At 39.0% G+C, this 14,193-nt stretch overlaps 3 protein-coding genes across 3 annotated transcripts in view; 1 reads left to right on the top strand and 2 right to left on the bottom strand.

The window, feature by feature from the left end:
• EIF2AK2 (eukaryotic translation initiation factor 2 alpha kinase 2) overlaps positions 1-2,117 on the bottom strand; it is a 32,489-nt gene extending 30,372 nt beyond the window's left edge. Inside the window, exon 1 of the mRNA XM_039887406.1 lies at positions 1,849-2,117. The gene's annotated coding sequence lies outside the window, so the exon portion shown is untranslated. The remainder of the gene's footprint in view (positions 1-1,848) is intronic.
• Positions 2,118-2,243: 126 nt separating this feature from the next.
• CEBPZOS (CEBPZ opposite strand) overlaps positions 2,244-14,193 on the top strand; it is a 37,145-nt gene continuing 25,195 nt past the window's right edge. The window contains exon 1 of the mRNA XM_039887413.1: positions 2,244-2,369. The gene's annotated coding sequence lies outside the window, so the exon portion shown is untranslated. The remainder of the gene's footprint in view (positions 2,370-14,193) is intronic.
• SULT6B1 (sulfotransferase family 6B member 1) overlaps positions 9,715-14,193 on the bottom strand; it is a 17,702-nt gene continuing 13,223 nt past the window's right edge. Inside the window, exons 6-7 of the mRNA XM_039887414.1 lie at positions 11,370-11,526; positions 9,715-9,855 (exon numbers count right to left, since the gene is read on the bottom strand). Of these exons, the coding sequence (XP_039743348.1) occupies positions 9,725-9,855; positions 11,370-11,526 (288 nt within the window). The 3' untranslated portion in view covers positions 9,715-9,724. The remainder of the gene's footprint in view (positions 9,856-11,369; positions 11,527-14,193) is intronic.

The raw sequence follows: 14,193 nt of genomic DNA, 5'->3' as shown, positions 1-14,193 counted from the left end.
TAGAGCCACAGAGCTCTGCGCTAGACACCTCTCTGAACCTTTGATTCATGACCTGAAAACACCTGATTCACAGGCTGTTGTAAGGAGTAAATTGGACAAAAAGCATTCGGCAGAGTCCCCCACCCCAGTGGTCCTTGATAAATGGTGTTCCTGGTCTGCAATTCCAAAATCCCAAAGCACTGAAAACTGAGGTTTATTTTGTTTTCATTTGTTTGGTTTTTGGTAGATTCGTAGCCCCCTGTCTAGACCTAAACTGGCATGAGCTATTTAGTGTTTTTAACATAGTGTGGTGCCTATTTATACATTTCACTGCAGAAATACGTTCTGTTATAAAGTGTTGCCCCCAAATCCTCCTGAGAGCATTACATACTAGACAGGATTTATGCTGCATTTCCTTTCTAAAATCCAAAAGCTCTGAATGCCAAAACACACCTGGACCAAGGGTTTCAGATAAGGATTTGTAGAAGTACCATTATTTTCAGGAACCAAAGTGTCATCTAGTTTAGTCACAGCCATGAGACCATATATCAAGTTGGAGGGGGTCATAGATCTCAGAACAGTAGTTATGGAAGAGTTCTTAGTAATTACTTAACCAAAAGTCCTATCAAATGCTTTAAATCCTCAGCACTTAAAACTCTTAAGTAACTGCTGATCATCGGAATGACAAGCCAGTTTGAATTTAAGTGAAATATTGTGTAAACTAATACGTACTGAACTGACATATTTAAACAAGCACTTATAACTTTTGGGGGAAAAGAAGAAGCAGCAGGCTTCTTTTTAACTATTTTAAATAAATCTTGTTTTACTACTGTGTTACCATTTTCTTAAAAGAAATCACCAGCAAATGTTACACGTCCATCTTACTCACGCCCAGAATTACTTTGGCTGTGCCTTGGTCCCCTTAGGGCAGCCTTCAGGGCCCAGCGGCCTTCAGGGCCTGCACAATGGCTGGCATGCAACATGCGTCAAGTAATATCTGATGATTTAAATGAATAAACTACAGGTCAAGTGTTGTGGATCTTCAGGTTCAAATAAGCAAACTGAAGAAAAAGCACAATCTGCCCAAGATTCTAAATTCCTAAGTGACAGCAAAGGGTGCATCGTTCAGCTACTAACCGCAAGGGAATTTTAGTACCAAAGAAAACCGCAGGCAATAGAAGTTTCATTATTCTGGAATTCAAAAGTGAAGTTATGAATAACCATGCATTAAACAACTAACGAGTGCCTATTATGTACTAAGTGCTGGGGTTTATACCAGTGAACAAAACCCTGCTCTGGTGAAATTACTAATGGAGGAACATGGACAAACCCATAAAAAATGTCAAAGGATGAAAAAGTACTATGTTGAAAACTGAAGCAGAGTTAGGGGAACAGCGAGGAGAGAGTGGGGTTTCTGTTAGATGCAGGTCATCCGGAAAGGCTGCTCTGACAAATGACATTGAAGAAAGGCAGGGCAAAGTGAGGAATTGGTCCATGCTGGTATCTGGGGGAAGAGCTTTTCAGGAAGGAAAAGACATGTAGTGCAAAGACCCAGGGGGCAGGTACGTGCGCTTGGCTGTGTGCCAAGAACAGCAGAGTGGTCAGAGCGGAGAGAACGAGGGGCCTTGCCCGTGGGCGGACATGCGGTGTAGAGGTCGGCGGAGGGGGTAGGGTCGGGGGGTAGAGGATGCAGTTGGAGGCAGGGGCTAAGAGCAGGCAATTGGGAAACAATTATAACTGGCCAGGCAAGAGATTTGGGGCGACGGATTATTGAGCCAATCTACAGGTAATTCGGGCCTCGGTATTTCCCACTCGATCCACCGCCCTTCCCCCGCCAACCCCGGCCCGGGCTATTAGTTCGTTACTTACTCTGATAAAAATTCTTTCACGAGAAGAAAATGGCTTTCAGTTCCCAGCGCGCTGCACGGATCCGGAAAAGGTCCCGCACCTCTGCTGCGGGCCTGGTACAGCGCTCCCGGTGCGACAGGGCCGGGGGTCAGGGGTCTCTCACCAGCATCCGCGACGCGGGCTGAGGCCGCGTGCTGGGCGCGCGCCTGGGCTCCCCTCGCGCTCTCGGCCCCAGGCCGCGCCGCGCCCCGCGCTCCCCGGCGTCCAGCGGCAGCGCTCACTCCGCTCCGCCGCTGACCGCCGAAACCCAGCCTGGTCTGGGCGGCTCGCTCTCAGTTTCGTTTTCCCCGTGGACTCCGCCTTCCGCTGCGGCCGCCCGGCCCCCTCCCGCACACGTCCTGGCTAGCTCCGCGATCGCGGAAGCCTGGCACCTTCACCCGGAATCCTCACCGGAGGCACCGCAGGGCAGGCTCGGCTCCCACATGCAGCGCCTGCCTGGTCACGTCCAGGCCCTTGCATCCCCACCTTGGCTTTCGGTACAGGTAGGGATCCGCAGAAGGTGTGGAGGACACTGAGGTCTCCTGCGCCTGCAGCGGGCCAGGCGCTAGTTGAACTAGGCTTTGGGTTCAACCATCCCATTTCTTCTTCCACTCAAATAGTTGGAGTGGGGGTGGATATTATTTTACAAGAGAAGAAACTAAGTAAATTAATTCGCCCAGGGTCTTGCCTCTGGTAGGTGGAAAACCCGCATTCTGCTCAATGTCAGGCCCTTAAACATCAAAGTACTCCATCCCCTTTCGACACTGCTGCCTGGTCACATTTACAAGGCTAGAGATGAAGAGGCTTGGGGGCATAATTTTCCTTCTGTTTGCACCCGTCTATTGATTCATTCAACTAATACTGTCAGCAGCCGTACCAAGCACAGGCCAGTCCAGCAGTTAGGAGAGCCACCTGCTCCCTGAAGGACCTCAGGGAGTTTACTACCCAAGTCCTTACCAGTAGTCATCGATTGATAAGAAATCCTACTCACCTAATAGACTATGAAATAGTTGCAGAGTAATACTGCCTCATTGACGGTAATTGAGGAGTGCTGAGGGCTTACTTCACAATACTGCAAGGTAGGTTTCATTAGCTTGTTTAACAGATGAGAAACTGAAGTCAGGAACAGAGAAGTTAAATAACACAGCTAGTAAGCAGAGGAGCTAGAATTAGAAGCACAAGTCTGTACTGTCAACATCTTAGGGTAAGAAAGATGATCCCAAAATAGACCTCAAGTATACATTAAATATTGGGTGTTGACTCTAGGAGTCTTTTTCCACTTCTCTTCTACATCCCCCCATATTGCAGGGTATCAGTGTCTAAAAAGTAGCTCACGTCTTGGATATGACTTAAGTCTCCCAAATGTGAAGCATTGGTGGAAGGTTTGGAAGGTAGACAGGAGGCAAAGCCATCTTTGTGTGGCATTTCCAGGAGACAAAATCTCCAGTGGTGGTAAATGTTTGCAAGGATTAGAGTGGCTGTGGCAGCAGCAATGACAGTAGCAGTGACAACTGTTCTACTTTCCAAAGCCTCCAAATTGCCCAAGAGAGCTTAGAGAAAGAAAACAACAGATTCAAACATGGTCAAAAGACACACACTTTTATGATCATCTCGGAAGAATCCCTTAATGGAGCTTCAAAGCTGATGTTGTAAAAATCAGGTACAGAGTCTGATGCCACAAATAGCAGAATTTTACAATATAATTTGTAGCCTCACTAGGTCTCTTGTATGAACATTGAGGGCATTGACTGGGGAAGAATGAGGCCCTGGGGATTTGGGTCGATTTGAATGAATCCAGTTACCACTGGTATAGCCTAGCTTGAAGATCCTGAAGCAGTCACTCCCAAATGCCCCATCCCTACCTTATGCCTTCCATCCTAGAAGTAGAATCAGATGCTAGGATACCCCAAAAGGATACAGACAAGATCTGACCCAGAGGATTGTTTACACAATAAAAGAATTGCAAGATTTTACTTTTTTTTTCCCCCCCCAGTGGACACTCAAGAAACATGTATGGAAATGGTTCTAAAGGTGACAATAAAAAATGAACATAATTTAGATTATGTACTCAATGTGCTGGCTTCAGCAGCTGGGAATGGTTCTTAACAGTTTGTTCAGTTGGTTTACTACAATCTGGGCTCAAGGGTGGCCCACATTAAATGAGGTTGTGATGTCAAGTAATACAAATGAAGAAATTAAAAATACTTTGGGAGTCAGGGACATTGAAATAGATTAATCATATGCAGCCCATTTATTCACTACCTAAACATGCCCCCCCCCAAGAAAACCTGAAGGATCCTCTTTCACCAGGCATTAAGAAATATATTGAAGATGGGAGCATCAGCATCCTTGAAAATTCTGTAATGGCTGACCACCGTTGGTGGGGAATTGTCGATGGGAGATGCTGCCATTGAAAAAGCTCCCTGATTTCAAAAAAGCTCCCGTAGTGGCAGAGGCCATGTGGCAACTTAAACCCCAAAGAAAGGGCAACAGGATTAGAGCAGAATCATGAAGTTTCAATCACCAGAGATATTTAGTGGTGATAAATTTATCCTGGCATTCCTAGGGCTGAAAAATATGGCAGTCCACAGGCATGTAATTTGAGTAGATATCTAAGACCCTCTTAATTCTGTGATATCAACCCACATGTCTGAACTCATGGGTTCCTTGTGATGAGACAACTGAGAAAGGATAATTAAAGCACAATACACTACTATTAATCAAAAGTGATTGATGTATTACAACAGCCCCTTTGGGAAGTGGCCCTAAAGAGTAGGAGAAAGGAAATCTTTCCAATGGGCAGAACTTTGAGCAGTATGTTTAGCTGTCACTTGGAAAAAGTGGCTTGGACTGAACCAGAGGCTAATAATTTAACTGGATATTCAGAGATTTGGAATAAACAAGATCAGAGGATTGGTGATAAGGAGGTCTGAGGAAAATGATGTGGGTGATCCACTTGGAAATGGACACAGAGTATGAGCATATTGGGTTCTCTTATGAATGTTCACCAAAGGCACCCACTTCTGAAGATGCTTTCGAGAAGCAGATAGACCAGAAGACTTCTACAGATGTCAGCTTTTCCCCTAGCTACTCTAGTGCTTGTTCAAAATGAATGAAGGGGCAGAAAGAATGGGTAATATGTGTGAGTTCAACATGGAATTCTTATCAAAGCTAATCTGGCTGCTGAGCAGCCAACATGTCAACAGCAGAGACAAACTCTGAGCTCCCAGTGCGGATTACCATACTCTCCCAGCCAGCTTCTTGGTTACATGGGAGCCCTTCCATCATGGCGTGGGAGCGACTTGCCATCTGTGGAATAAAAATTTATTCCAGATATGGATGTGCTTTTCCTTCCTGCGATGCTTCTGCCAGCACCATCATTGTTGGACATTCTGAATATCTTGTTCACCATCATCGTATCCCTCACTAAGAAACCCATTTTACAGAAAAGGAGTGAGACAGTACACTGATGACCATGGATTCAATTGTTTTATTATGAACCCCATCGTCAAAAAGCAGCTGGCCTTATAGGATAATGGGATAGAGTATTGAAGACTCAGTTACAGCTCAGGTAGGAGACAACAGTTAGCAAGATGGGTATACTGTCTTCAGGTGCAGGATATATTCTAAACCAGGTGGCTGTTTCTTCCACAGCCAGAATACGTGAGATCAAGAAACAGAAGTAAAAGGGTGTCTCCCACAGGTAAACTGTATCATGCACTTAACAAAATAAGTGCTTCCTGCTCTTATGACATTGGACTCTGTTTCCAGTAAGGGACACAGATCCTGGAACCGGAAGTTGAAAGTGCATCTGGATATTGCAGATTCATCATGCTATCAAGTCATTAAGAACAGAAAAAGGATTACTGAACTGGCTGGGCTGATTGACATAAATTGCCAAGAGGAAATCGTGATGCAGCTACATAGGTTGAAGAAATCTAGGGCTTTCTCTAGGGTTCCTTCTAGTAATCCCATATTCAGTGATAAATGTTAATGAAAATCTAAAGGTGTCCACAGGCAGAACTGTTAAGGACGCAGATCCTTCAAGATTGTCGATTTATATCATCCTACTAGCTGTGGAGACTTCTGAGGGCAAAGGAAACAAATGAATAAGGAAGCTATAAACATCAACTATAGTCTCATGACTGGTTGTAGAATGAAGGACCGTAGAAGCTATGCATGTTCTTTTCCTTGCTTTGTTTTTGTATGTGTTAATGAACTTCTTTTAATTGCTTTTTCCTTTCCTTTTATATGAGATTGCTGGTGGTAGTTAATTTTATAAGTTAGTCTTATATTTAAGTGTTTTAAAGGTGGGACTATGACTAAAATAGAAGAGGAAGGAACATCACATAGTAAAGGGTATAAACACTTAAGGGATAGGATATCTGTATTTTCATTTGAAGAAAAGAAGGGCTTCATTAGGTGGGAATGTAATTTTGTTATTTGCTTGAAAGATTATTGGTAAAAGGAGTGAACTGTACTAGATATTGTTAATGTTTATTTAGCTTCCATTCTTATTCCTTCCTATGTCTCCTCATCTCCTGAGTTTCAACATATATAAGATTAAAATCACATTTTCCAGATTTTTATGGAGTTAAAGTTCTGGATATAATTTGAGTTCTGCCAATGACTGATGAGCAGTGGTACAAAATAGAAAATGGAAGCGAGGATAAGGCCATCCTTCTGTGGCAGGATAGGCTGACAACCAAGCTCCTGTGCTCAGGAGTGTTTGCATGATCTGGACTGCAGCTTCCCCTGTCAGTTCTCCAAGGATATGGGGCATCTGCAGTGGCAGCAGCAGTAGAGGCAGTGGCAGTGGCAGGGTCTTGAACTTTGGATGGCAGCTTCAGTGGAAGTCTCCTGATTTCTATTCTGCCTTCCTTCCAACAATTACATGTTAATTTCCTACTAAATCTTTTTGATTGACATGCTTACAGTGGTTTCTGTTTCCCGTACTGAACAAGGAAAAACCTCCCTGAAAATGAAGCCTACACCAAGGGAATATAGTTGAGAAATGAAGATTAAGAATTGTGTCCTTGTTTGATTGAGCCTTGGATCAAGTCTTACCTGAAGCCAATCCAATCCTAGATCGGTCAGTTATAAGAGCCCTCTCTTTCCTTTTCTTTCTACTGTAAACCACATTGTGTTTGATTTTTCTGTTAATTACATCAAAAGCATGATCTGATATTCTAAGAACACACTGTTGGGAAAAAAATCCATTCATTAATTTATTCAAAAAATGTTTACTGAATGCCTACTATGTGAAGCACTGTACTGGAAGTACAGTGATGGCCAAAAATAACACTGTGTCTTTAAGTGTTTATGTAGAAATTAGTTTCCTAAGGATAGAGTGTTTGTAGGAAAGAAAGTAACTTAGTGTTTGGGAATGTGGATACATAGATATAGAGATACATAGATAGACAGAAACATCTTTGATAACTTTTGTTAATTTTCAATAATGGCCTAATATGTAATTCTCTGAGAATACCAATTTGATTATGGACCTATAGTCAATGCCACAGATATATTTTTCAATTTTGACACATGGTGACATTTAGATCCAATGAATAACAATAAGCAAGTAATCAGATACAGATAAAAGAATCTTGCATCTATCAAGTATTTTTAATATTTTTTTACTAGCAAATGAAAAATAACAACTGATGTTTGTTCCTGCATTGGGAAATTGCTGAGTAATATAGTCTGAAATCAGGAAGTGTGAAGCCTCCAGCTTTGTTCTTTCTCAAGATTGCTTTGGTCATTCAGCATCTTTTGTAGTTCCATATGAGTTTAAGGAATGTTTTCTATGTCTATGAAATAACTATTAGAATTTTGATAGGGATTGCATTGACTCTATAAGTCACTTTGGGTAGTACGGACATTTTAACAATATTAATTCTTCCAATCAATGAACATGGGACATCTTTCCATTTATTTGAGTCTTCTTCAATGTTCATCAATGTCCTGGTTTTAAGTGAAGAGATCTTTCACCTCCTTGGTTAAATTATTTCTGTTTTATTCTTTTTGTACCACTGCTACTGTAAATGAGACTTTTTAAAAAAAATTTTTTTAAAGTTTGTTGTTAGAAATGCAACTGATTTTTTTATATTAATTTTATATCCTGCAACTTTACTGAATTTATTTATTCAGTGTTCAGGGGGATTTTTTTGTTGTTTTTTGTTTGTTTTGTTTTTTTGGTGGAGTCTATAGGGTTTTCTACACATAATATTATGTCATCTGCAAACAGATAATTTTACTTCTTCCTTTCTGATTTGAATGCCTTTGATTTCCTTTTCTTGCCTAATTGCTCTGGCAAAGACTTTCAGTATTACGTTGAGTAAAAGTATAGAGAGTGAGCATCTTGTCTTTTTTCCCGATGTTAGAGGAAAACCTTTAAGCTTTTGATGAGTGTGTGACTTTTATCTTGTTGAGGTAAGGTTCTTCTGTATCTATTTTGTTTAGAGATTTATCATGAAAGGATGTTGAATTTTGTCAAATGCTTTTTCTGCATCTATTGAGATTATCATATGATTTTTATTCTTTATTTTATTAACATGGTATATCATACTTATCAATTTGCAGATGTTGAACCATCTTTGCATCCCAGGAATGAACCCCACTTGATCATTGTGTATGATTCTTTTAATGTAGTGTTGAATTCAGTTTGCTAATATTTTGTTGAGGATTTTGGCTTCTGTGTTCATTAGGAATATTGGCCTATAATTTTCTTTTCTTGTAGTGTCCTTCTCTGGCTTTGGTATCAGGATAATGCTGGCCTTGTAAAATGAGTTTGGAAGTGCTCTCTCCTCTTCAATTTTTGGGAAGATTTTGAGGATTGGTTTTAATTTTGTAAGCATTTGACAGAATTCATTAGTGAAGTCATTTGATCTTAGACTTTTTGTTGTTGGGAGGTTTTTGATTACTGATTTGATCTCTTTACTAGTAATTGGTCTGTTCGGATTTCCTATTTTTTCATTATTCAGTCTTGATAGGTTGTATGTTTCTTGAATTTTTTTCATTCCTTCTAGGTTATCTAATTTATTGGTGTATAATTATTCATTGTAGTTTCTTATGGTACTTAGTATTTCTGTATTATCAGTTGTAATGTTTCCTCTTTCATTTGTAATTTTGTAATTTGTTATTTTTTTAAGTCCTCTCTAGTTTGTAAATTTCTCACTGTTTACAAATAATACCACAGTAAAGATTTTCCTTCATGTAGCCTTATGCAAAAGAGGGACAGTTTGTCTAGAGTATATGCCTAGGTGTATAATTGCTAGATTGTAAGGTATATGGACATATAACTTTACCAAATTTTTTCCAAAATGTAAAAGACTGTACTTCTGTTCCCCTCTCCCATCCTTTGCGCCACAATTATCATACATTTACTTCTGTATATATTATGAACCTCAGAATATATTTTGTTATTACTTTTGCTGTGAATAGGCAATTATCTTTTAAAGAGATTTTTAAATGGGGAAAATATCTCATGTATACCCATATATTCACCATTTCTGGTGCTCTTTATTCCTTTGTGTAGATCAAAATTTCTGGTACCATTTTCCTTTTGCCTGTAGCACTCCTCTTATATTTCTTGTAGTGCAAATATATTAGAGACTATTTATCACACTTTTTAAATATATAAAGGTTTTTATTTTATCTTTATATTTGATAATGTTTTTTAATATCCCTTTTGTAGCTAAGTGTCCTTTCCTCAAAAACTTCAGACGTTATTATTATAACATTTGTGTTATTCATATCTAAATGTTATCATTATTTTATTTAATCAAAATATTATTTAATTATTTAAATTCAGTTATTAAGGAAAATAAAATATCCAGGCCTGATGAATTGACCAGAATCAAGCCTGGCAATATGATTCATACTTCAACTTTGCTCCTAGGGAAGTGCCTGCTAAGCATTCTTTAAATTTTTCATCCATTTCCTGGTTCTGAGTTTCACTGAACAAATTTTTCCAATCACCAACTTCACCTACAACACACAAAAAAACAGTAGACCCAGACATCTGTTAGAATATTTCTTCTTGATTTTACCATTTTTCATGCAGTGTTGTTTCACTTTGAAATGTGAAAATGGACACATGAAAAAATTAGACACCTTAAAAACTAATGTGATGTCTCTTGTTAAATCAGAAATACCCATGCGTGCTTTCCCATCTGTGATGTGATAGGTAACGTGCCTTCTTTACCAAGAAAGGACCCTTGGCCTCAATGATCTCCCATCTTCACCCTTCTCCCAACATCAGAGTCCTAAAATTCTACTTTTTGAGAGTCATTGTTTTCTCTCTCTAAAGTCTTTTAAATACTTTAAATACTTCTTGAGAGTTAGCATTTTAACAGTAGGTTTGGGTTAAAACCTCAGAGCCTAAAAATTTTGCAAAAAGTTATTATTTTGACTGGGATTAGGATAGGTTTTTCTTACTTGCTTTTAAAAGTAAAGGAAGTTACTTCTTTCTTTAGAATATTTGAAAATTTGGATTGAAGTTATAAGTTCCTTGTTGCATAGCCATTGAAATATATGAGCAGGTTTAATGACATGAAGAAATGCTTAGATATATGAAGGAAATAAAATAGAACATAAAACTGTGTTCACAAATGTCATAAACTACATAAAACATCACAGAATAAGGCTGGAAGGAATATGCCAAAAAGTTACACCTGGCACTGGTATGAGAAATGTGGCTTTGTGACAATGACAAAATTAATAACCCTGAGCTTTGGTGCCCACATTTCTAAAATTAAGGATTTAATATTTTTTTTGCTATAAAATTTAAGCCTAGCAAAGGGTCGAATACATGATAGATGCCTGATAAATGACAGTTGTTATTATTATATGTGCCTTCTCTAAATCGTTGTATTTTTGTTGTAAAAGCAAAAAATAGAAAATAAAACTAGCAATCCCTAGGCTATATTATTATAAATTTCCATAAGAAATTAAAATGCTTCGATGAAATTTAGTAAAATCATCAGTGCCAGAGACACCTAGTTGCCTATCCAATATTCATTTTCTCCATCTTCCTTACTAACAAAACCCTAATTTTAACTGGATAATAATGTGCCGCCCGCCTGCCTGAAAAAAAAAAATCACATTTTCTGGCCAACAGCGCAGTGAGAGGCGACCAATAATATATAAGAAATCACGGAGTGAAGCTTCCTGCGAAGTTCTTAAGAGGGAGCTTACTCAGCTAAAATACATGATTCTATCTCTTGCCTTTCTCTTTTTATTTGAATAAAATAATATTTTAATTTTAATGTAATGCCAGAGCTCTCTCTGCTCTCTTGTTATCTCAAGGTGACAAGCAGAGAGAGAGAAGGAACTTAGTACTCTAAAAGATATTGTGAAGCTGCCGGTTCCAGCTCTGAACAGTGTCTGGACTTCCTGTTGAGGGAAAGAGAAATAAAACCTTGTCTTATTTAAGATAAAGTTATGTGTATTGCCTATTACATGCAAATTAACGGATGTCCCAGAAACCAATGCAACTTTACCTTTGCGGAATAGGAACGGGCCAATAGCCCCGTGTGTTTCCTGGGACTTGGCTCGCATTGCTTGGAAGGTACTCTGAGCCGAGATGGTTTGAATCTGCTCCCCAGTTAGAGAGAATCCAAAGAACTCAGCAATTTGTTTTATTCCAGCGGTCAGATTCTGAAAATAAAATTTTAAAGGATAAGCCTCTTTCTGTGGGAATTGTGTCCTGAGCAAAGACAGGCTTCTTAAACAGAAAGGATTGATTAAGCCCAACTATCTAATCGTGTTTCTCCCTCTTTAGATTTACTTTGATATCTCTATGTAAATAGTCAAGATGTCCTTATAAGATATTCTGTATCAGTCTTATTTTATAGTTTTAGTTTATGATTCTTGTTATTTAGGATATAAATGACAGCAAGCATTAATTATTAGATTATAATTTTATCTAAGATGATAGTCATTTATTTTTTTTAAAAAAGTATCAGTCTGAGGAAATGGATGTATTTGTATGTGCTCATTTGAATTCTGTTTTCTCCTGAATCCTATTTATAGCTAATGTTTAATTCCATCAAGAAAGTCTAATTTTTAAAATCATAGAAATTAGAAGGGACTTGAAATTTATCTTGTCTAGATACCCTTGTAAATCATGAACTCCCCCCCCACCCACTCACCCCACCACCAGTGTCCCTGATCAATGGAGATTTTATTTATTTATTTATTTATTTATTTATTTATTTATTTATTTATTTTTAAAATTTTGTTTATGCCTACACCCGGTCTTCCTAGGTGGTCTCCCTTCCAAGTACTAACCAGGCCCGACCCTGCTTAGTTTCCGAGATGAGACGAGATTGGGCATGCTTAGGGTGGCATGGCCTTAGACTCAATGGAGATATATAAAGCTTCTAGAACAGTTTCTTGAACTCTATTCAATAAAACACTAACATACTCAAGATGGTGATAGATGTTTCATGAAAAAAAAAAAGGAGAGTAAAGGGTTGAGGTCAAATAAGTTTGGAATCCTTCGCGTTAAACAAAGGTAAGCCTTTTTTTTTTTTTTTCCTACAGGATCTTGCAGTCATTAGTAGGCCAATATGCAATGTGAATTTCCCAATGGAGAAGGTTATCTAATATAGCAGTTCCCAAATCAGTTTGCACAAGCAACTTCATTCCAACCCCCAAGAAAGAATTATTAGAATCAGGGGCACTCTGGCATTCTACAGAGGACAAATTTTAGAAACATTATTGTAAACCAGAGGGAGAAAACACTAAATTAGTACATTCTTTCATGTTATATAAATGCATCCTATAAACAGAAGAAATGGATTAAATTATACTTTCTCTTGATAAGACAAGAGAGACTCGTATTAAAAATGCAGTGCAGTTAGAGAGCATTTTACACACTCCTTTCTCTTTAACATACTTTCTTCACTGGGGTCCAGGAGTATGGTTTTCCTCCTACCTCATTAGTCAATCTTTCTTAGTCTCCTTTGCTGATTCCTCCTCTTTTTCCCAAACTCTTTAGACTAGAGGTCTCCCAGGCTCAGTTCTCAGCCTTCCCTTCTCTGTCCATATACTTACATACATAGGTATACATACAATCTCATGGTTTTAAATGCTGTCTATGTGCCAATGATTTGCAAATTTATATCTATATCCCAGAGCTCTCTCTGCATTCAATACGTTTATATCCACCTGCCTACTTGACCTCTCCATTTGGATGACTAATTAACATCTCAAACTTAGCATGTCCGAAAAACCAAACCCTGGTCATCCCCACAATCCCGCTTCACCTGTTGCCATCTTCTACTCAAATGATAACAACTCAATCCTCCCAGTTGGTTAGGTCAATAATATTGCGGTCTATTTTGACTTCTCTTTTTTTCTCACTACTCTTACCCCGTCCATTCCTATTGGCCCTTCTTTCAATATATACCCAGAATTCAACCACTCCTCATCACCTCCACTGCTTCCTCTGGTCTGAGCCACCATCTCCCCTTGCTTGGACTACTGCAGTAGCCTCCCTATAGTTTTCCTTGCACTATCTTGCTCCTCCGCAGTCTGTTCTCACACACCAGCCAGAATGATCCTATTAAAAACACATCAACGCCTACTGCTGTTTTTCTTGAATCTTGCAATGACTTCCCATTTCACTCAGAGTGGAAGCCAGAGTAATTTCAATGACTTGCTACACCATCCTTCATACTCCACACCATTCCATTCCCTTTCCTCTGTTCTCATTGGTTAGTCTCCCCTGGTACGCATCTACTGACTCAGCCATATCCACCTCCTTCCTGTCGCTTAATCACACCGAGAACTACTACCTCAAGACCTTTGCTCCAGTCAATTCTCTCTGCCTGGAAAGCTATTACCTTGGCTCACTTTCTCACTTCCTTCAAAGCTTTGCTCACATCTCATCCTCTCCATGAAGTTTCCTCTTTCCATCCATCCTATTTTATACTGGAATTTGTCCAGCATCCCAATCCTCCAACCCCTGGCATTTCCAGTTTTCCTTAATCAGCTATGCCATTTCTTTTAATCGCTTATTATATACATTTTAATTTTATTATGTTTATTACTTATCGTTCTGTCTCTCTGCCTTCTCCAGTTAGCATGTAAGCTTCTCCAGAGCAGTGATCTTTGACTGGTCTGTTCACTGATATATCTGTCACAAGTGCCTAGAACAATGCCAAGCAATCACTCACTAAATGTTTGTGAATAAACAATTTTTAAAAATATGGAAAAATCAGTTCACAGCCAAATGCATGTTCAATTAATTGTCAATTGAGACCTACCTATTGTTTTTCACATACTTAATTTGAACCGTCTATCATAAATGAAAAAAAA

This window comes from Pteropus medius, unplaced genomic scaffold (assembly GCF_902729225.1).
Source record: "Pteropus medius unplaced genomic scaffold, Ma_sr-lr_union100, whole genome shotgun sequence".
Taxonomy (NCBI): domain Eukaryota; kingdom Metazoa; phylum Chordata; class Mammalia; order Chiroptera; family Pteropodidae; genus Pteropus; species Pteropus medius.
This window is presented reverse-complemented; position numbering and strand designations above follow the sequence as displayed.